The sequence below is a fragment of the Artibeus jamaicensis genome, unplaced genomic scaffold (genome assembly GCF_021234435.1).
Source record: "Artibeus jamaicensis isolate MK-2021 breed Jamaican fruit bat unplaced genomic scaffold, CSHL_Jam_final scaffold_1283, whole genome shotgun sequence".
NCBI lineage: Eukaryota > Metazoa > Chordata > Mammalia > Chiroptera > Phyllostomidae > Artibeus > Artibeus jamaicensis.
The window spans coordinates 19,406,793-19,431,246 of NW_026522028.1; the positions used below are offsets into that span (position 1 = coordinate 19,406,793).

General features: G+C 40.5%; 1 protein-coding gene across 3 annotated transcripts in view; it reads left to right on the forward strand.

Moving 5' to 3' along the window:
• FANCB (FA complementation group B) overlaps positions 1-24,454 on the forward strand; it is a 123,052-nt gene that overhangs the window by 24,377 nt on the left and 74,221 nt on the right. The window contains exon 11 of one of the 3 annotated variants that reach the window (XR_008389823.1): positions 293-602. Coding sequence is in view for 2 of the 3 variants with exons in the window: in XM_053655828.1 (XP_053511803.1) it covers positions 293-692 (400 nt within the window). In the remaining variant the exon portion in view is untranslated. Of the gene's footprint in view, positions 1-292; positions 4,731-24,454 lie in introns of those variants that run through there. The other 2 variants (XM_053655828.1, XM_053655829.1) reach the window with 2 other exon arrangements.

The window sequence follows — 24,454 nt, forward strand, 5'->3', positions numbered from 1 at the left end:
ATGTTCTCTTACCTCTCCCCCACAATGAAAATTTTAAAATATAATATTGATTTTATTAGTGAAAAAATTAATCAGGATGGAACCTCATGAGTATTAACTAACTGACTTGGTGTAGGATATGTGTTTTTGACTGGTGCACTCTGAATTCTGTCAGTGATCGTATGTGTTATTGATTCTATTGCTTGAGTATTTATACATAAACATTTAATCGATGACTGTAACATGCTGTGCACGACCGCTCTGTGCTCTCCTGAATTTTGTAATGTTGTGTTTGTTTGTTTTTCTATTCCAGGAATCGAACAGCTTTGTTACAGTGCCTCCATAATCTCACCAGAATTCTCCCTATAAACTGTTTCCTCAAAAATCTGAAGTCAGGAAGTGAGGATTTGCTAAGTGATCGTTTGGCATTAACTTTGGAGAAAGAATTGGTTATCCTTGGTTCTCTTTCTTCTGCCTTAGTTCAGGTGGACAACAACTTGGTGGAAACAAGTAAAGAAAAGAGCAGTGATGCTCTTGCTGCCTTATCAGACAGAACAGAAAGCAGCCATCCCTACAGAGAAGAGCTTCAGAGAGAAAAGCAAATGTTGGGAATGAACCTAAAAGTGAGTGGCGACCTTTATAGAGAAATGACTATGAAATTAGCAGAGGTTCAGCTGAAATCAGACCTTGCTGCGCAGAAACTAAGTAGTTAATAATTATAATCTCAATTTGATTCTCTTTGAAAACATTTTTTCCCTGCCAGAACGTTTTGCTTCTACTCGTTTTTATTTTACATTCTATGCCTCCTTTGTAAGAATAAAACATGAGGCTTTTTGTAGAATCTTTGGTTTTGATGATGCTCAGAATTGCATGCCTTAGAGCAGCAGTTCTGAACTGGGCCATTTTGCCTCCCTTCAAACGTTTTTCCTTTTCTCCCCCCACCCCCCTGTACCCAGGGGCATTTGGCTTGTTTGGAGACATTTTTTAATAGTCAGAAAGAGTGGGGAGGGTGAAGCAGGGGTGCTATTCACATCTGGTGGGTCGAGGCCAGGGATGCTGCTAAATATCCTAGTCTGTACTCATGAGCCCCCCTAGAAAGAGCCCACCAAAAATGCTGAGGTTGAGAGACCCTGCCTGAGAGTGACCACATGAGAGTGGGCACAAGTGACCTAACAGTATTTGGTCTAAATCTTTGAAAAATCTTCAACAGCCCTTTTGTTGTGTCCTGCTTGGTAAATCTGTCTTACAAAAATTACCTTCATGCAGATATACAAGGTTGTCGGGGTTCCCAACTTTGTGTAAAGACTGAATTCCGGTGGGAATTGCAATGGCAGACTTTGTGGGTGCGGCTGTTGAAACAAAGTGTCTGAAACTGCTGTTAATTTAAATTTAATTAGAAAGTTTCCATGAAATTGTTAAAGTCTATAGACATGTGACAATATTAGGGCATTACTCTTGAAAAAGCATCTCTCTTTCAAAGGGTTAAGCATGCCTCACAGGCCACTATTTTTCAAAAATTGAAAATGCCTTTATAAAGCCCCCTGAAATTCTAACTCTAGGCAAGGCTAAACTATAATATTTTAACTAAAATACTTTAAAGAATATGCTGTTCCTCACAGACTAAAAAAATTTTAAAATAAGTGGAAATTCAGTGGGGAAGTGATTTTTAAGGGGTTCAATAAGACATTTCAAAGGGGTAAAAATTCAGCCTGTCTCCTTTTTCTGGGGGGGAGGAAGAATTTTGGAATAATGAAAGGATGTCAGGAGAGGAAAAAATATTCAAAAGAAATGTTTTTGATCCCTTTTGCTCTAAAGCCTTCGAGTGAGATGTGGGAAATAAAGACGGTTATAGAAAGTGGCGTTTCAGCTTGCAGATGGGCCGCGCTGGCCCCGCCCCCCATGCCGTGGGAGCGCTTGTTGTTGAATGATCTGATGATGCGAATGGATTTTAGAGACCGTAGCTTATTTTCTTCTCTCGCTTTTTTATTATTGTCCACCTAATGTGCTAGTTCTTTTTTTAGTCATCACTGCAAAATGAGACAGCTCTATTTCCATGAAATGTTGATGGAAAATATTTCAGACCTTCTGGAAGTAAAAATGGAATACTTTGAGGATTAGTTGTAGAAATCTGGCAACAGTATGTGTAAATAGATATATTAAAACTGTGCATATCATGTTCTAAAAGAACAACCAAGGATGAAATTGAGGAATTCGAGTGCAAGATGGTGTCGTCAAAAAACTAAATAGAATTTAAATGTAATAGTTTATCCATAGGGGACGGGATACTAAAAGTGGCACTTGCTTATTTTGTTATTGATAAAAGCCACCTCAAGTTATTAGTGTAGATCATACCAAATAACCTCTTTACTGGTAAGTTTGGTACTTCAGTATACTTTTCTGCTTTTCACAAACTAGAAAAGCCAACATTTGAGGAATCAGTGGCCTCGCCGCTCCCTCAGGATTTGGTTGTCTGTTTCCCTCTATAAACAGAGCCCTCTGACCACTGCCCTCGTCGTGAATCTGAGTCCCCCCCCCCAGAAACACAGTCCTCCCGAGTCCACACTGCCGAAGTAAAATCGAGTTTTGTTTTTCTGAACAGAGCACTCCACAGTTGTCAGACACAGGATTTTCTGTTGTCCTCGTGATCCTTCAGCTAAGGAAATGTGTGCAAACCAGCTCAGGTGTGGCATCATTCAGTTTGATGACCAGGTTGGGGGAAGGAGGAGGACATGCAACATTTATTGACCGTGAACTATATGCAAAACAATAAGCTTGAAACACACACATGCACACATTCATGTTCATGTCCACATTATACATATATATGGTTTCATTATTCACAGCAAACCATGAAGAGTAATTATTAGTATTGTCCCCAATATGAAAAAGAATGTTAAACTAATTAAGTAGCTGAACGCAAGCAACTTGAACCTGTGCCCTGGTTACCGGATTTTTTAAATCAGCAGACCCTTTAAGAATTCTAATAATATACCAATGCATCTTTTATTGTCTTCATAAAGTTTTGTTTCTCTTCCTTTCTTTCCCCCCCCCCCAAAAGTTTGGACAATATCAGATATTGAAAGGTATCTCTTTTTTCTTCCTTGTACTCAAACTTGTAAAAACATCCATGTTCTTGCTAATGGAGTGACCAAAAGCTGTTTCTTGGATAATCCCATCCAGGGAACTTTGGACTTTCACTGCTAAAGACATTCCGGTGCAGTGTAGAGAATGCTGAGCCGTAAACAGCACACATCATTGAATCCTTCAAGGGTTCGTTGTGTTTTCTCTTTTAGAGCTTCCTCGATCTGTCACTCGAATCACTTACTGCTTTAACCAAATAGTCCTACCCTATTGTGTTGAGTATCTTCCTAGTGCTAATGGTGGTCAGGCCACTTTCTAGGACCTTATTTTGATAATGCTGTTGGTTTTTTATTTAGTAGGGTAGCAGGTACTATTCAGGTAGTAAATGGTCATAAGGCCAGAAAATCAGACACCTTCTGGGCCTGCGCTGTTTGCATCTTTCCTGTGCTACACTGCGACGAGCTACACTGGACATAGTACACACATGTATAACCGTAGCTCAACGTAATTGTCTTGAGTCCAGCTAGTAAATTTCTTTAGCATCTTTAACTATCAATTTCCCCACAGCAGCAGTGACTCTGAGAGCATAAGTAGTGTTATGTGCCAGTAAAGGATACCATTAGTAAACCCACTGAAGCAGTTAGCACTAGATACCCAGTCAGTCTGGAGTGGGAGAGAAGTGTAGGGCACTCTATCGATTGCCTGTTGCATATTGATTCCTTCCTTTCCTTGTACCAGAACTCTCATTTTTTTTCCCCTGAAAAAGTTCCTTTCCCACGGTTCATGTGATTGGGGGAATGGACTCCCTTCCTAGTTCCAGAAGTTGGTCCTGACTCGTCTATGCCAGTTAGTCTAAGACATTTCTCTGGTGACTGTTACTGGTTTGGGATGGGCATAGGACCTGCACTGGGTCCAGTTGGACTGAGGAGAAGCACTTAGTTCTTTGGCGAGGAAGAGGTTCCCTTCCTGTCCAGCTGGAAAGAAGTAGGTGGCCCTAATTTAAAAACTCGAGCCCTGGCTGGTGTAGCTCAGTGAATTGAGTGTGGGCCTGTGAACCAAAAGGTTGCTGGTTTGATTCCCAGTCAGGGCACATGCTTGGGTTGTGGGCCAGGTCCCCAGTGGGGGGTGCACAAGAGGCAACTACACATTGATGTTTCACTCCCTCTCTTTTTCCCTCCTTTCCCTCTGCCTATAAAAACAAATACAGTCTTTAAAAAGTTAATGAAATAAAAAGTTGAGTTACCTTATAATCACAGGAAATTAGCCTTTCTAATGAATCTTACACTATAGACTGCATGATTGTTTTATTGTGCCACAGATCAAGCCTAAACTCACCCTTTCCTGGGACTGCCTCTCACTTCAGAAAAAAATAACCTGTTAACAGAAATCAAGGTTTCTATTACTTGCAGGGAAGAAAATTTCTCACTCCTGGAAATGGGAAAAAAAAACCCCAGAGAACGAAGCTGCCCATTGTACACACGCAGTCCCAGGACAGGAAGAGTTTACGGCAGAGGCAGGGCGCTTGTGTTTGCTGAAAGGAGGGGAGAAAGGAACGCAAACCCAAACCCTCTGACTCCCGCATGCGCCTTTCACACCTTTCCCTGGCTCACTAGGCTTCTTTCCTGATTTTTTAGCTCACAACTCAAATTAGCTCATATCGCATAGTATTTTATTTGAGATCAGCTTTTTTTTTTTTTTAGTTTTTAAAAAAAATCTTTTCTCTCTCTCTTAGTATGACACTAGGCTACTTATTCAATTATTTCTTCCTCATTGGGTTAGAGGTATATGTCAGATTATTTAACCCATTTCTTCATATTTCCTGTGTTAGAATATAAAATTATGAATGTCAGGGCCATATCTTTTGTGTTTCTGAGATACAAGAAGAATTCAGACTTGCAATTCTCTTCTGACAACTGTTCTCATATCCTCAGCTATATCCTGTCTAGTAGGAAGAAAAATCTTTATCAATTTTGATTGTTCTACGAGTCCTTGTGCTAGACAAAGCTGATTTGATATTGTGGAACGGTTTTGGAGATAGACTAGTATTCCTGTATCAAAAGAGATGCGCAGCATTATTAATTCAGAGCTTGTAGCCTTTTCAAAGGTAATAAATATGTGCTAGAACATGAAGGATTGTATTTTAGTATATACTAGGGAAGCAAATGATAACCCTTTCTAACTTCATTCTAACGTCATTAAAAAAAAAAACAAGATTAGCCCTGGCTGGTGTAGCTCAGTAGACTGAGCGCGGGCCTGCGAACCAAACAACCGTGGTTAGATTCCCAGTCAGGGCACATGCCTGGGTTGCAGGCCAGGTTCCCAGTGGGGACCGTGTGAGAGGCAACCACACATTGACGTTTCTCTCCCACTTTCTCCTTCCCTTCCCCTCTAAAGATAAATAAATAAAATCTTTTTTTAAAAAGTGGGGAAAAAAAAAAACAAGATTATGGGAGTTTTCAATGTAGTGTTCGTAAGCCTGATGAGATGTTTTCAGGTTCAGAATGAGTAAGTAATTTGGGTATGTCAAGTGCAATAATAAAATCCTCTTTAAAGTTATCCAAACAGGAACCGAATATACGCTACTAACATTAGAAAGACTGTAACATTTGGGGGCGGGGGCAGGGGGGGTTGCATCCGAAGGGAGCCAGGACCAAATGTGCTCTTGATAGTCTGCAAGATCTTTAGAGAAAATGAGCAGGCGGGGAATATGTTGGGCCCAGGAAGGAGAGGCGGGGCTTGCTGTGCAGACTGGTCTGGAAAGGGGAAGAAATAGCCTGGAAGTATAAATAGTAGGACAAATAATTATCCACAGAAAGAGTTGAAGAAAATTGTCATCCACATTTGCATATGATGTTTCTAATGATGTGGCATGCTGAGAAATAGGAATAGCTCAAAATTATTGATAATTGCATGCCAGACATTGATTTCAACGCTTAGCCCATGTGATCCTTACAACCGTATAAAACTGTGCCACTAGGCACTGACTGTATTAACTTATATTTAAATTCACTTCAATTAAAATGTTCTTAGTTACACTAGCCACATTTCAAATACTGAATAGCCACATGTAGCTAGCGGGTGCCATTTAGACAGTATAGAATAGAACATTTCCATGTCACAGAAAGTTCTGTTAGATAATGCTGCTCTCACATATCCACTATTAACAATCTCTGGTTTATATATCAAGAAACTGAGACCCACAGAGGTTAAATAACATGTCCAAGGTCACATAGCTAGTAAGGAGCAGAGCTGAGATTCAGGTCCAGCGTAGCTCTAGACCCTTCGATCTTTCAGCACAGCGCTATTTGACCTATAAAGTCAGTTTGTAATAAAACACTGTATGCCTTCTGACTGTTTCATTTTCACAAAATACTTACTGTAAAAAAAAAGATGGTGAGAAATGTGCACTTCAATAAAAATACAAATTTGTTAATGTAATTGAAATATTGGGGGAATATGGACCATGCTGTCTTAAATTCTGTAATGAGCGAGTTCTTGGAGTTGATTGATGGCCTCAGCTGAATTTCATTTCTTGCCCACTTTCCTCCAACTGTATTTAAATACCTGAGTCTCTTCCTTATTTCCTTTAGTTGCCTTTGTCAGAACCATTGCTTTCCAGAATTGCTGCGTTTTCCATTGGTCGTTTGTATTTTGGGGTTTCTGAAAAGTAGTGGCTGTTCTTTATATATCCCTTAAGTAGCTTGTCTTCAAGACATCTCTAGGGGCCTGGAGATGCTCTGAAGTGTTTGTGATTGCCTGGCAATAACTACGTAGAGCTGGGAATTCCGGGCAAAGTTGTGAGCTGTCTAGTCTAGAAAACTTACATCTTGGCCACTATGTCACTTGGGAAGATAAGGAGTAGAATTCTGGTTTCATTTTTCACTGCTTGCATCCTCTCATCCTTGCAAATGATGGGCCCATAGAAAACATTTCATCTCTTCAAAGATGTCAGTGGTGTATCAAGTGGAAGGGGATATAAAGTTCTTTCATTTGGTCGTGTATTTATTGGTGTTTCACTGAAAACATTTGTCCTGCCCAGGGGTGGAAGTAGGTGCTGGAGAAATAAAGATACATAGGACTCTTCTTGGCTTTCAGAAAGCTTGCGGTCTTAATGGGAGAGACAATGGCACAGACTTGTAGGCTGCATAGAAGTAATTCATAGAAGAATTCCCAGGGTTCCATGGGAATACCCTTATAGGACATCATATCCAGCAGGGATGCCAACTGCAAACAGGAGTTCTGAATTGGGGGCTTTGGGGATCTGATAAAGGCCATAAGGATATTCCTGTTGAGGGTGTTTGTGGCTTAAGTGGTATAATTTGGTGGCATTTTGTCTGATGATTTGGGGATCATCTGCCAGACCTACTGCTTTCTCCCATGAGGAAAGGCCCAGGGGGAAGTGTATACACAAGGAAAGAGGGTCAAACCAGAGTACTTGGGATAGTAAAAAGGGGTGTAAAATATTTAAATCGTGCGATTTTGAAATATTTATTGATTGAAAAATAGTTTTTTATGTTGGCAAACCCATAAAATATTTATATTTAAAACTGTTTTAGAAGACAAAATCTATTTAAAAAATTAAAATGACATAGCCATATATTTTATTTTGTCAGTTGTATCGTGGAAAACACATAACCTTGAATTTATCATATTATTTTTACATGTGTAGTTCAGTAGTGTTAAGTATATTTACATGGTTCTGCAATATATATATTAACAAACTTTTCTCATGTTGCAAAACTAAAACTTAGTACCCATTAAACATTAGTTTCCCCCTCTCTTCCCACCAGACCTAGTAATTCTCAGCCATGGCTGTACTTAACAATCACCTGAGGACTTCTTAAGGGGGTTTGCCGATCCTAAACTTACCCCAAAGATTCTGGTCCAGTTGGTCTAGGTCGTGCCTCGGGCCTTGGCATGAGTTTAAAAGGTCTTCAGGTCATTCTGACGTACAGTCAAGCTGGAGAGCCGCCTCTTTCCAACAAGCAGCAAATCAGCTTGGCCATTTTGGGGCTCATAACTCAGCAGATTCTTTTTTTTTTTTTTGTCACTGGCATCTTTCTCTTAACAATGTAATCATATGCTGTTGTTTCTCAAATTTTGAAGTACGTACATATCACGTGGGGGTCTTGTTCAACTGCACATTCTGGTTCAGCAGGTCTGGGTGGGTCCTGAGACTGTACATCTAACGAGCTGACAGGTGATGTTGATGCTGTTTTTTAATAACCCGTGTTGATTGGCTTAGGCCTAGGTTTTGAGAGGGAGACTTTTACCTTCTACTGTTTACCCCTACTTAAGTGTTTTGACAGAGACATTTTTAAAAAAGATTTTATTTGTTTATTTTTAGAGAGAGGGGAAGGCAGGGAGAAAGAGGAGAGAAACATGCGAGGGGAACACTGATCAGTTGCTTCTCACACGCCCCCATCTGGGCACCTCGTCCACAACCCAGACACGTGGCCTGACTGGGAATCAAACCTGCAACCTTTCTGTTTGCTGGCTGGCACTCAGTCCACTGAGCCACACCACTCAGGGCTGACAAGTATTTTTTAGGGGTTGAATTGTGTCCCCCTAAAAAGATATGTTGAGGTAAAAATGTGACCTTGTTTGGCGAGAGTCCTGTAAGACGTGATTCGTTGAGATGAGGTCGTACTGGAATAGTGTGGGTCTCTAATCCAACATGACTGGTGTCCTTATAAGAAGATGTGAAGACAGGGAGAATGCAGTGTGGCAATGTAGGCAGAGATGACAGTTGTGTAGATGCAAGCCAAGGAGTTCCAAAGATTGCCAACAAAACCCCGGAAACTAGGAAGAGCCAAGGAATGGTTCCCTTACAGATTTCAGAGGTCATGTGACCCCGCCTGCATCTTCATTTCAGACTTCTAAACTCCAGAATTGTGAAACAATCCATTTCTGTTGTTTTAAGCTACACAATTTGTGGCATTTTGTTTCGGCTGCTCTCCAAGGCCAATGTAATGCTTATCTATGACATGAGTTTTAAAAACGTAAAAATCAAGGGTATTTTGGAGGAAGGAGGATAGGTCATTGTAAGACAGTGGTAAATAAAAGAGCTTAATGTTTGCCTAGGACTATAAAACAGGTGGTTGTTATTATTCAAGTACAAGATTCTGTCAATCTGTTCTCCTAAGTATCTTTTAGGTTTATCAAGCTTTCTTCCAGTTTCCTGGCTACCCCCCTATTCCATGGTACCGTTACTTCTTACCTGGACTTTCTCAGCAGCTTCCTAACTTGTCTCCCTGGTTTGTGCCCCTACTTTCTTCCAGTTCTGTCCTTGAAACAGCAGCCTCAGTTATTAAAGCTCAAGTCCGATCTGCTGCAAAGCCACGCATCATCTTTTTATTGTCTCGGTGTTCATTCAGTGGCTTCCCATTACTTTTAGAATAAAGAGCAAAATCCATATGTGCCATGTGAGCTATGACATCATCGAGGCTGGCTAGGATTCTGCTCCTGTCCCTGTGGGCACTGGTCACTAACATCCCGTCAGTTCTTCCAGCGCAGCGTTTTGCTGCCTACGTCAAACTCTTCCCATGCTGGTCCCATTACCCAAGCTGTTCCTCTCTAGTCCTCTCTTCACCTAGTTTCATACTCGTAGATCCTTCAAATCTCAGTTCTTAATTCTTCATGGAAACCTCTGACCCTCCAAGACCAGGTCAAGTCCCCTCTGAGGTACACCATACTTCTTTGCAATGACTGTAATTAGAATTTATTAGCTAACTAATTATAGGCAGGCACTACAGTGAACTCCAGTTTGCAGTCAGGGCTGTTGACTTCAAAATGTAAAACTGTTAACCTCCTTATGGGCAGGGCTCATTATCTGTATTGATTACCTTTGTGTACCATCTAGCATAGTACTTGGCACATAATTCTGATGAACTAATGTTAGTGTAAGTTTTTATTTTACAAAGGAAGACGCTGATTAATGACATGTAGCTTTAAGGAATTTAAGTAAAGAGCTAGCCTTGGTGTGTATGTGTGTGTCGCGTTAAGGAGCTTGTACTTGACCCTGCAGTCAGTGGTTCCCAGACTTTGATCATGTGGGCAGATGTAATTTAAAAAATTGGGAAAGCTAGCACGGCTTTCACAGCTTTCTGTCTTGTCATGTAAGAATGTTTAAAAGTGGCACTATCGTTTTTATAAAACAGTATATTGATACTAAATGTATAATCATAGAATGCAGATAACTTAAACTGAATAAATTTGATTTTGTGAAAAAAATCACCATACTGGCTTTATTTTCCTCAGTCCCATTGTGCAGCACACCAATTTGGAAACTTACGGGCCAGCCCTGGTCACTGGATGGATGTTTAGGAATCATAGATGAGAAGTTTCGAAGGAATTAATAGCGGCAAGCGGCACAGTCTGATCTTTATTTTACCTAGATGTCCTTGGTAGCTGTTTGGAGGCTGGATTGTAAGGGACAAAGTATAGGTTCCGGAATAGCAGTGAGGAGATTGCTACAGTGGTCTTGGTGAGGGATGAATATTGATTCATATTGGCAGGAGTGAATGAAGAAATGCATTGCAGAGGTATTTAGGGTGTGCGGTCAACAGGACTTAGTTTGTAATTTATTCATGATTCTTAAAAGGTGGGGCATCAGAAGCACTGGAGGTGAATGTGCGAGTTTACACATAGATGTCCACATTGATGCCTAGACTTGCTCTCGACCCAAACCCGAATGATCAAGGGTAGAACCTGGCTGTATGAAGTTTTAAAGCTACAAATGTGATTTTGATGCTTACTATAAAAATCATGGATAGATGGTCAGTAGAGGGAGAGGGAATAGTCAAGGAAGACTCACAGGTTTTTGTTTTGGGTTAATTATAAAGAGAATTTAGGGAGCAGAGTAGTTTGAACTCCTTCAGTGAATCTTGCCCATTTTTATTAAATGGGCTGAACTCAATGAAAAGAGTCTTCTTTTCTACTCAAACAGTATTTCTTGTACATCTCTATAGCTCTTCTGGTACTTTTAGGTATAGAAGAACAGTCACATTCTCAGGCACTGTAAAGTTCAGTGCAATCTATTGTCTTCAAAATGGGACCATATGAGAAAGAAAATATATCATCATTACAGTGACCAAGAAAGTATCCATAACAAGAAATGTGGAAGATCTGAGTGAAGAAAACATTTTAAATACTACTGAAAAATTCTCCCAAAGACTAAAAAGTAATGATACATGTCCTATTCATAGATAGGAAGACTCAATATTGTCGTCAGTTCTATTAGTTTATAGATATAACCCAATCCCAATAAAAATACCAATAAATTTTCTTTAGAGTAAGTCAAGCTAATTCTAAAATTCTTGTGGAAAAATCTGTTGGTGAGAAAAGCCACGAGAACTCTGAAAAAAAAAAAAAGCACAGTGGGGAGTACAGATTCACCCTACTAGATATTAAGATACATAGTAAAATATCAATAAGTAAAAGTATATTTCTAGCACACAAATAAACAGTTTAATAGAATAGAAAGTGCAGAAATGAGGCCAAAAACATACAAGGTGTTAGTACATTGTAATGACAGTCCACCTCGGCAAAGTATGGTCTTAGAAAACCCAAGTAGCAATGCAGAGTAGAAAAGGGAAAATGTACCTATTATCAGTATCAGTTTCATATGGGTCAAACTTTCAAGTATCAAAAAAGGAAATAAAATGTTGGTGAAAACAAGGGATAACTTCTGTGTTAAGTTGAAGTGGAGAAGACTTATTTGTGTATTTAACAAAACCCAAAAGCCATCAGATTCAGTCACATTAAAAGGAAAAAAAGTGAAAATATCTTCATTTTTACAAAAGCATAAAGCAAAAGACAACACTGGAAAAACATTATCTGTGACTTATATCTCAAAATAAGGACCAATATGCAAAATACAGAGAAAAATGTGAAAATGACGAGAAAGAAAAAAAAAGGGCAAATTTTTTTTTAATTTAATGGGGAAGAAAATGCAAATAAACATTTAACAACATGCAGCTTCACCCAATAAGCAAAATGAAATTAAATTGCATTGTAAAAACTAGACTTTCATATAATAGTAAAATGAAATAAGTTGCCGCAGACCCTAGACAAAACTGGATACATTACAAAAATCAGAGTTTAAAGGGTTCAGGGTGCTGGGAAAACAAGGAGTGGATGGACTAAAAGTACAAAAAAGAAAAATGGTTCCAAAGTGACTTGAAAATTGCCATCCATTTGTTTATCAAGGAGCAGGCTATGGATCAGGTTGGTTCAGGCAAAGGGTTTCGGTTTGGGGACAGAAGTCAGCAACCATTTAGCAGTTGCATAGTGCTATATGACAAATTGAAACATTAAGGGGCCTTCAATGCACACAGTTTTCACCTTGGGGTATTTTTGTAGATCTGTGGCTGCACAAGAAATGAGGGAGCTAGCACACAAAACCTTCTAAAATGCATACTGAGATCTCTCAGTTGGACAGTGCTGCCGGGAGGAGCTTTGCTTCAAACATGGCTGGTTTCCCCTTCTAAGACATTTGTGAAGGTTTGAAGCCGAATGAAGTAGGAGGCTAAAGGCACAGGGTGGAACACTTCTGAGAGTCCCAACTGTCTTTTGTTAGTTTCCAAAGAGATCAGTGCTTCCAGAATCTAGGAATGGGAACATACCAGAAATAGATGAAGTCTTACTAAACTTGTAATAGATCTCTGATCAAACACAACTGCTGATTGGATTGAATTGATTAGCTACTCACCTTAATTGACTAATGAAATAAAAGAGGCTTTTTTTCCCATGGAATCTCTGGATTTTCTATACACACTGGCACACAATAAAATAATCTACATATGCAAAGAGGCAAGATTGGTATGGCTGGCAATTTAAGAGGAAAATTAGGTATGAATCCACAGACATTGCTGATACTGAACTTAGCAGATAAGAACTCTAAAAATGTTCTATAATGTTGGGGGCTGGGATAAGTGAATAATACTCGTGAGGGGGAAGCTGGTAGGTGGATCCAAAGAAGGGGGTGGCCATTTTTTGTGAGGTCTGTGGTTTTCGATTGCCAGAAAACTCCAGTGGGTATATGGGCTGTAGGGAGTAATATGAATACTAGAGGTAGATTATAGGAAATTTGTTGAGTGCTTTTAAATTATCAGTTCTGAGGGATATTCGGGGGGTAAATACTTGTTGGTGACATAGTTCAAATCCTAGATAGGAATATGGATCAGATGTTTGCACTTTATCAGGGGCTATCTGTAGTCCCCGGTTGGCAAGGCATGCGATCATCTGGGCGTGACAGGTTCTAGCGATGTCACTGTCGGGGCATGCTAAAAGGATATCGTCCATATAATGGAGGATATAGACCTGGGGCCATTGCTTTCTGACTGGGGCGATGGCAGCTGCAACAAACTTTTGACACAAGGTGGGGCTGTTGGCCATACCCTGAGGTAGTACTTTCCAATGGTAACGAGGCATAGGGCTTTGGAAATTGATTTGAGGAACGCTGAAGGCGAAGTAGGGTCTGTCTTCAGGGTGAAGAGGAATGGTAAAAAAGCAGTCTTTTAAATCTATGACAATTTTGTAATAATTGGCAGGAATGGCAACAGGTGACGGGAGACCAGGCTGTAGGGCTCCCATGGGGACCATAACTTTATTGACGGCTCTAAGATCTTGTAAAAGACGCCATTTTCCAGATTTCTTTTTGATGATGAAAATAGGCATATTCCAAGGGGAGTTGGAAGGCTCAATGTGCCCTGCCGCAAGCTGTTCCTGCACTAACGTAATAGCAGCAAGGGTTTTTTCCTGAGTAAGGGGCCATTGATCAACCCATACAGGTTCAGCAGGTTTCCATAATATTTTATCTGCATGGGGTGCAGGACTGTCAATGGCCGCTAGGGTAAATTTTGGGTATATCCTAGACCTGTCTTATTAAGCTTTGGATTAATAGAAATGGGTCGAGTGATGCCTTGATGGTTTTTTCCTAGCCCCTGGCCGGGGAGTGACTGCGGAGAATTTCTTGCCCCTCTTTGCAAAGGCGCTGTATGTCAGGGGAATTATTGTGGTTTTTAAGGATGTCTGTTATGAGGTTATAATAGTCAAAGGCAGTTATAGGGATAGTCTCGGGGCCAAAAACCTTATAATAGTCATTTAGACAGTCGCCTACACGGCGCCAGACGCGGGAGTCAATGCTACCCTCCTGAGGAAACCATGGGCAGATTTTAAAAACGAAAGTGAAAAAGGAATTCAAATCTTTTTTACGAACTCTTATCTTGTGCACCTTGAGAGACTCTTTTAATTGAGCAACGAACAAATCATGTTGTGAGCATGCCTGTCCCATGGCTGGGTCTTACCTTTGAAATGCCGCTGTCGGGGAACCGGGGTCTTCAGGGAATGCCGGCGCGCGGTCGAGTAGTCGCGGTGAGCCGGGTGAAACGCTGCGATCGAAGGGGACAGCGGTCTGCACAGGCGATCAGCGGGGCCCCACGTTGGGCGCCAGTTGCCTCGGCCCGCGAGGCAGTCAACGGGGTCCGCCGATATACCTGTAACGGATGAAGGGGGATGGGACAGGAGGCGCGAAGAATGGCAGCAAGACAAAGGATTCTGATCAAGCTGCAAATTTTATTTCAAAATAGAGGGAGTTATATAGAGGAGTGCAGTGGAGGAAGTGCAGTGGATAGGTGGCTTCAAAGCGTGCTCTAGCCTGCGATTGGCCGGGGGGTGCATGGCGGGCGCGTGATCAAGGCACTGATTGGTGTGCCACCCGCATGTCCAGGAGGGGGAGCTCTATGGCTCCTAACCGCAGCATCCTGTTATTCAGGTGCAACCTTCAGGTCGGATTGTATCAGCCTGTTTCAGGCTTATCCCAGCCCCCAACACTATAAGATATTCAAAATAGAGAAAGAGGACAAAATTGATGAAAAGATGGACAATTTGAAACAATTGGAATCTAAATAATGACCATGTACCAAGTTTAGAACCGAAAAATGTCATACCTGAAATTAAAAACTCCATATGTGAGTTTAGCAGCATAGGGCCTTAACACGATGTAGGATTAATCAGTTGGGATATGGATCAGATGAAAATACTGAAACCGAATCAGAGGAGAAGGTGGAGAAAGATTTGAATAAAAGACATGCGAGACATACTCAAGTGCTTTAACATTTATGTAATTGAAATCCTGGAAGGAAAGGAGGCAGAGCAATATTGGAAAAGGTAATAGTTGAGAATTTGTTCATAAATGATGAAAGAACAATCCAGAAGTTCAAGAAGCTCAGAAAATTCCCAAGCAGGAAAAAGAAAAGGTAGGAAACCACACTTATGCACATCATGGAAAAACAGCTGATGAAAGCAAAACCAATTAGAAAAGCTTAAAAGTGGTTACAGAAGATACATTACCTTCAATGGAGCAATAATATAATGGATGGCAAATGTCTTATCAAACAACTGAAACTAGAAAGCAATGGAACTTCACCTTTAAACTGCTTATAAAAAATAACCTTTATAATAAATAATTTATAATTAAAATTATTAAAATTTTATGTGTGGCAAAAATATACCTCAAAAATGAAGGTAAAGACATTTTCAGGCAACAATTAAGGAAATTAATTGCCCGCAGGCCTTCTCCTAAAGAAATACTGGGGATTTTTTCAGGCAGGAATGAAATGATACTATATGGAAACATGAAAATGTGGGAGGGAATGAAGAACATGAAAAAGTACACGTTCAGTAAATACATGCCAATAAATATTGTACAAAGCAGTAGTTTTTATGTCTTGAGTTTAAATTATTTGTCGAATTAAAGTGCGTGAAAATGGGGATTGGCATCACCAAGATGGTGGAGCAGGAGACCCAAGCCTCTGTCCTTCCGACAAAGAACAGTAGTTAGCTTTCTGCAAACACAGCTCCAGGACAGCTCAGGAGTCCAGTTGAGTGTCCACAACACAGTGGACAAAATAACCTGAGAATATCTGTACACAGAAAGATGGGAAGAATCATTTAATTTTACCTGCGTTATCCCAGTGCCTGGTCAGCACTGCTCAGAGCTCCCTGGCCCAAGGTCTCCTTGCAGGGAAAAGGAAAACAGAGTGAGCAACCACCTTCCCCAGCCTTCAGGACACTGCACAAAAGACCCATTTTGGTTTCATCTACCCAGAAAATGGCGTAGCTGAGACATCTAGAAATGGCTAGGAATGAGGGAGAAGGGCAGTGACTACCAGTGTTAGCCATGCAGTATCAGTGAATGCTGTTCCAGGGCCTGCTCTGCAGAGGACCTCAGCAGCCTTTGTCACTGAGGACCCCAATGGGCCTTGTAAAGGCTGTGTAGCCCTACAGCTTTGATCTCAATACCTTTTCACTGACCACAGCAGACTGCTCTACAGAGGATCTAAGCAGCTTTTGCCACCGAGGGAACCAATGGCCAGCATAGCCATTACAGATCTCATCCAGCTCTTACCACTGAGTGCCCCAAAGATTTTTGCATTTGCAGGCACCAGCTACCTCCTTCCCCTCCCTGCTCTCCTTTTCTTCTCTCCAGCCTGTAAGACACCCAGGATCTGCACTATCAAACAGACACATCCTCTGTGGATGCATGAGTGCACCTCAAAAGTCCAGGCTCCAACACTGACTTTTATGCCTGTCACAGGACTCTACTGCCATGCCCACACCTGAAGCTAACTCCTGCAGACATGTATCTGCGTGCCCCTGGCACCTACCTACATGTAGTGTCCACAACTGAGCATGTGCATACTATCACCTCAGGTCAGAACTATCACCAGCCCTGTTTCCTCACCTCAGGACCTGGCAATACCTCTAAGGACCCCAACATCCATTGCAACTGCCATAGACAGCCTGCAGCTCTTACCACAAAGGATCATTCAGTTATCAATGTTGTAGAAAACAGCTTCCTGAGCCAATGAAACACCATGCCTGCACACTTGGTACCCTACACTGCTAGACCAAGGACCACAGCATGTTCCAGCATGCCCTACCCACAGGTGAAGGTTTTTTTCTTCCTACAGTCAGTCCATAAATCTGGAAGATGTGACTGCTTCCTGAAATGTACAGATGCATAGATTTAGGCTACACAGATCATGATGAGTCAGGGAAACATGACACTACCAAAAAAATCCAATAAACTGCCAGTAACTGACCCCAAAGAAATGGACATCCATAAGTTGCCTGACAAAGACTTCAAAATAATTGTTCTGAAGAAACTCAGCTACAAGAGAACACAGATTAACATTGTAACAAAATCCAGAATACAGTGCAAGAGGAAAATGAGAAGTTCAACAAAGAAAACATTAAACAGAATCACGTTTTCGAGCTGAGGAATACAAAAACTTAGATATGAAATGTAATAGATTCAACAGCAGACTCCGTTGAGCAGAATAAATATTAAGGGAACTGGAAGACAGGTTATTTGAAATTACCCAGTCAGAGGAGAAAAAAGAAAAAGAAAAAGAATGAAAATGAATGAAGAAAGCCTGGAGAAAGATATACGGACTTTCAGGTATTGATACATGAAGCTCAAAGGTTCCCAGTCAGGTTCAACCCAATGAAGACTTCACTGTGACACAGTTTAATAAAACTCACACATTAAAGACAAAGAGAGCATGTTGAAAGCATTAAGAGAAAAGAATTTCATCACATACAAGGAATCCACCTCCCCAATAATGCTGATGGTGTTATCCTTACTAAACCTACCTTACAAGAAATGCTAAAGGGAATTCTTCAAGTTGAAGAGAAAGAACCCTAACTAGTAACATGAAGCAATAAAAAAAAGTATAAAAGTAAAAAGAAAGTGTAAAATTTACTGGTAAAGGAAAATATATAGTCAAATTCAGAATGCACTATCATTGTAATGGTGATATGTATAAGTCACTTAAAATATAGTGTAAAGATTAAATGACAAAAGTATTAAAAATAATTATAACTAAAATATAGGCACAATATAAAAAGTTGTAAATTGTGATGCCACAAATATGTAAATTGGGGAGGGGGTAAAAGTGTTGAGTTTTTGTATGCAAACAAAGTTATTGTAAACTTAAAGTAGACTTATAAATATATTTTATCATGCTAACCAAAAAGCGAAAAACCTATAGTAGATGTAGGCAAAGATGAAGAGAAGGAATCAAAGCATACTACAATAGAAAATCAGCAAATCACAGGGGGAGAAAGAAAGCAAGAGAGGAAGAAAGGAATAAAAGATCTCCCAGAAAGCAGTGAACAAAATGGAAATAGTAAGTACTCACCTATCAATAATTACTCTACATATAAATGGACTAAATATGCCAATCAAACTAAGTAGAGTGGCTGAGTGGATTTTTTAAAAAGACCCAACTATACACTGTGTACAAGAGGCGTGCTTTAGCTTAGGAAACCCATTGGCTGAAAGTAAAGGAACGGAGAAAGGCATTTCATGCAAATGGAAACCAAAAGAGGACAGGGATAGCTATTATTTATACCAGACAAAATATAATTTAAGTAAAAAATGTAATAAGAGACAAAGCAGGTCATTATGCAATGATAAATAGGTCAATACATCAGGAGGGAATAATAATAAATACATATGCACACAGGGTCAGAGCACCTAAATATATAAAGCCATTATTCATAGATCTAAAAGGAGAAATAGACAGCAATGCAGTAATAGCAGAGGACATTAATATCCCACTTTCAACAATGAATAGATGATTCAGACAAAATCAGTAAGAGCATTGATCCTGAACTATAACTTATTTCAAATGAACCTAATGGATTATATGATGTGCCATGCCTCGGAGCCTGAGATGGATTATGAACTAGCCTCTTCAGATTAGTCACCTCTATAGGACTGGTTTACAACAGGAGAATTGTATGGGAATTCTGTTAGCAGTTCTCTAGTTGGTTCTCTACGTGGTGATCATATGAAGAACAGACTATCCTTCCCACTCTGTTCCCACCCCTTGGGTTGGGTAGCACTTGTAGGTCATGGTGAATTATGGGGAGATGTGATATAGAGGCAGGATAAGAACTTGCTGCTCCCAGAAGGGGTAGAGCCTTGAATGTAAAGTTCTTTGTGTTTTATTGTTCACAGTGATGGTAAAACAGGTGAACTGGTTCTTTTTGGGTGTTAGGAGTGAAGGAGAAGTCAAGGATGTTTTTCAGGATTTTGTTGTAGGATGTGAGTCCACAATGACACCATTCCTAGACTTGTGGAATTAGTTTTCTGTCCCTGTCGTACACTTGGCTAGGCTTTTATGTCTCTGTCCACACATCGGACAGTAACTAACATTTGCATAGTGCTTTACTATTTATCAGGATCTTTCAGAAATAGTATTAAGTGATGCTTTCTGAAACCCTGAGAAGTTCACTGGGCAGTTCACTGTTTATATCTCTCTCTCTCTCTTTTTAAAGATTTTATTTATTTATCTTTAGAGGGGAAGGGAAGGAGAGAGGGAGAGAAACATCAATGTATGGTTGCCTCTCACATGCTCCAAACTGGGGACCTGGCCCGCAACCCAGGCATGTGCCCTGACTGGGAATCGGACCAGCGATCCTTTGGTTTGTAGGCCCGCGCTCAATCCACTGAGCTACACCAGCCAGGGCCTGTTTCTCTTTTTTTATGAGAAGGAAATTGAAGCTCAGAGAAGTGAAGTGAGTTGCTCCAGGTAGTACAGCTAATAAGAATTTCAGTTCTGAATCCAGTTTTTATAATTCAGTCATTTGCAAGTTCATTTATATATCCATTCTGTATTTCTTACACAAATATTTATGAGGTACTTCTGAGATTAGTTATGAGCTAATGGCTAGAGATACAAAGAAGAGCATTATATTTTTCCTTCCCTGAAAGACTACACAGACAGATGTGTTCACATGTAAGAAAAATGCTAGCATTCAGAAAGAGAAATTAAGAAAACAATCCCATTCCCAGTTGCATGAAAAAATACCTAGGAATAAATTTAACTAAGGAGATAAAGATCTGTGCTTGGTAAAGCATAAGATATTGAAGAAAATTGAAGAAATACAAATGAATGGAGGCATATACTGTGCTCATGCATAGGAAGAATTAACATCATTAAAATGTCCATACTACCCAAAGCAATCTAGGCTTGAAGATTGTACAGTGGGGGGTGTGTGACAGGCAACCACATATTGATGTTTCTCTCCCTCCCTTCTCCTCTCTAAAAATAAATCAACAAAATCTTTAAAAACAAACAATCCAATTAAAAACTGAGAGAGGACCTGAACAGACATTTCTCCAAAGAAGACATACAGATGGACAATGGACATGATGAGCGCTCAACATCACTAATAATCAGAAAGAAGGGAGTTATAACCAAAATGAAAAAAGACAAAAGAAGACAAAAAAAGAAAAAAAAAGAAAACCACAACGAACTATCACCTCACACCTATCAGAATGGCTGTTGTCAATAAAGTAACAAAAATCAAGAGTTGGCAAGCATATGGAGAAAAGGGGACCCTCATGTATTGTTCGTGGCCTTGCAAATCGGTACAGCCAATATGGAAAAATTATGGAGATTCCTCAGAAAAGTAAAAAAGAAGTGCCTTAGACCCACAGTTCTGACTATTTATCTGAAGAAATCCAAAACACTAATTTGAAACACTAATATGCACCCCTATTTTCAGTACAGCATTGTTTACAACAGCTAAGATACGGGAGCAACCTAAATGCCCATCAACAGGTGGTTGGATAAAGCTGTGGCAAATATGTATAATGAAATACTACTTGGCCATCAGAAAAAAAATAAAATCTTACCATTTGTGACACTGTGGATGGTCATAGAGGGCATTATGCTGAGTGAGAAATAAGTCAGTCAGAGAAAGACAAGTACCCTATGATTTTACTTATATGTGGAATCGAAAGAATCAAATAAACAAACCAGAAACAGACTCATAGATGCAGAGAACGAACTGATGGTTGTCAGAGGCAGGGGAGTTGGTGGATTGGTGGGATGAGCGAAAAGGTGAAGGGAGTGAGAAGTACAGATTAGGAATTACAGAATAGTTACAGGGAGGTGAAGTACAGCTTAGACAATATAGTCAATAATATTGTAATAACTATGTATGGAGCCAGGTGGGTACTAGACTTATTGGGGGGACCCCCTTGTAAATTGTATAAATATCTAACTCCTATGCCAGTTCATCTGAAACAGGTATAAAGTAATATCGAGTGTCAACTATAATAGAAAAATCTAGAAAGTACGGTAAAAAAGCAGCATGCTGGCAGATTTCTCCCAGAGAGAAGAGGTATTAAAAAGGCACAGAGAATGCCCTGTGAACCAGCTCCATTTCCCTAGAGGTGGAGTCTCAGCTGGCACATGAAGGATGTGTAGGAGATGTCAGGTGGATGACACTATGGGAAAACCGCTGTGGCTTATTGCGTGTTCCCTAGTTCTCTAGGTTCAGGCTCTTGAACGTTACAGGGAGAAGTGTAAAGTGAACGGACTGAGTTCTACCTTTTATGCAAAAATTGGGAAGAAAAGAAAAGGACTGAATGGAGGGAGGACAGTGTTTTATGCAAATGGTTAGATCTAATGAATAAATTCTCTGTTTAAAGACTTTTTAAAAGTCAACTATTCAATAAAAGAATTATCCTACTAAGATGGGCAATTTTCTCTATTATATTTCACAGTGTGAGCCCAGAATATTAAACATTCCTCCAAGTTACGAAGCAGGAGAAATAGAAGTTTCACAACTAACAAATGTAAAATCAGACTCGTTCACCAGGATAGCATAAAAATGTGTCATTAGAGCAAATGAAAATATGGTGGGCCTTTTTATCTTGAATGGAAAATATTTTGGCATTATGGGAAGAGAAGTTACAAAGTTAGGCCTTCCCATCCTGACTCACGGCAGGCCAACAGCAGCTTCCTGCCCCAGAGCCTCACACTGCCTCCAGCGTGGCCACAGCTGTAAACGGGAAGATTTCGTCATCATTCCACTCTACCCCGCCCCATCTTTTCTTTTCCTTTTCAGGTATGCGTCTCATTTCTTTGTTTGTTAGTAAAAATCAGATCTTCGTTGAAGAACATTTTTTTAAATGGCAAAAGAGACTTCAAGGGCAGAGAATTATATGCAGACCGATCTTTTCCATAGGCCAGAATGCTGTGAATGGCACTGCATGACTCCCGCCCTACTGTGGGGGGGGGGCAGAGACCTTGCTGCAGGCAGAGGCTGTCTGGGGGGCTGGGACCCTAGCAGTGCGCTCTTCCAGGGTGGCCCATGTGGCTTGTATCTGGAATGCGAACACTTAGGTCTTTGTCTCAGTGTTGGTTGAATGAATGAGACCATGGAGCAAATACCTAAGCTGTCTGGTTCAGTCTTTTTGCAACTTAAAAGCATTCCTTTGAAGGCTGCTCTGTCTGTAGAAATGTATTGTCCCCAGGGTGGTCCCTGTTCCCTCACTGTACATCTCTTCCTAGGCCATCTCGCTCACCAAAATGGTTTGACCCATCATCTGTTTATTGGTAAATCGTAGGTTTGAAATGTGCAGACAACTTCACTGAACAACAGTAAAATAATTTTTAAAAATGCAGTAAAAAAATAAAATTTATAGCCTCTTTCTCCAGTTCCTTCTCCCTTCCCATCCACTTCTTACCTCTCCTCTTGTGTTCCATAATAGCAGACCCTTTCCCAGAAGAATTCAAGGATTATGTCGATAATGGTCGAACTCCTAAAAACTGCTGTGGAATAAAGCTTTCCCTGTTTAATGTATGTGGAAGAGAGAATGGAAGAGATACAAACACAAAAGATAACCCTAAACAAGACACGAAACAAGCAAACACAATTCAGCTCCCTCTGAGGTCTTCAGCAAGGGGCCCTTGGGTGTCCTATCTGTTCTTCAGTTTGGCAGCTCTTGCATCCAACGAACAGCCTCTTGGGTCTCTGACTTCCCCTCATTCCTCCTTCCCACCGCCACTTCCAGTCCTGATTATTTCCCATTTTATTGACTACAATGAAACTGTCAGTCAGTCTCCCTGACTTTGTTTTTTGTTCATTTGTTTTCTCTATTTTGTTGCAGATTAGTCTTCCTAGAAATCTGGTTTTGTCTTGATAGGTATGTCCTTCTTTCTTGGTGGCTGCTGCAGAGTGGCTCCCCTTTGTGTACAGGCTCCTATGCGGTCTCCCTCCGGGCTCTTGAGTCCGCCATTCGAAGGCCTTATGTCACCTGGCAACCCCACTTCCCACCTCTAAAACGCGCCTGTAGCCCCGGGCAGCCTAATGCATAGCCACTAGTCACACGTGTGATTGAACCCTTGAAATTCGTCCCGAAGGCTTGAAGAATTGAATTGTTAATATGTGTTTTTTAATTGGCATTTAAATTTAAAAACTGAAGGGATTTTTGTCAATGTGAATGTGAATATTAACAGAGAATGATTTGGGGCATTTGATTCAGTGACTGGAAGGCCTTTAGGTTATGTTCGCAATAACTTGGGTACGTGAATTCATCTTTTTCAGTTGTGAGCTTATAATATTTAAATGCAGATCAAATATTGCTGATAAATTTAGTATTCAAATTAAGATATGCTGTGCGAAATGCACATTAGCTTTCAGAGACTTGGTATGAGTGGAAGAGTGTAAAATATCTCATTAATAATTTTCATATATTGAGTACTTGTTAAAACAATATTTTTGATCTATTGAGTGAGATAAAATGTATTTTCAAATTAACTTAATCTATCGCTTCTCTTTTTTAAATGGGGCTACTAGAAAAATTTATTTATTTATTTGTAAAGATTTTATTTATCTTTAGAGGGGAAGGGAAGGAGAGAGGGAGAGAAACATCCACGTGTGGTTGCTTCTTGTGCGCCCCCCACTGGACACCTGCCCTGCAACCCAGGCATGTGCCCTGACTGGGAATCGAACCACAGTCCTTTGGTTTGCAGGCCCACGCTCCATCCACTGAGCTACACCAGCCAGGGCAGAAAATTTTCAATTACATGGATGGCACACATTCTGTTTCTATCAGACTGCTATTCTAGAACAGTGGGGCTAACTTCCTGTTCTCTCCTCCCTTCGACTTGGACTTTTCCAGGGCAGGTTATATTTTTAAGATTTCACATAAACTGCCCCCCATCTTCATTAATAACTCATATTTCTTAGATAACCTGTTTGAACGAATGGCTTAGAAAAATGTGATCCAGGTTTCCACTCCATCCTCGCAGTGTTTCTAACATTCTTCACATTTGGAACATCCTCGTTTTCTTTTCCAAAGGCGACATATCCTCTGGGTTCAACTCAGGTGACCTGTCCTACCCCACGCTGTGCCATCCGTGACCACTTGCCGTGGCTCGTTTCCTATCTCTCTCTTTTTAAAAGATTTTATTTATCTATTTTTAGAGAAGAGAGGAGAGGGAGAAAGAGAGGGAGAGAAACATCCATGTGTGGTTGCCTCCTACGTGCCCCCCACTGGGGACCTGGCCCGCAACCCAGG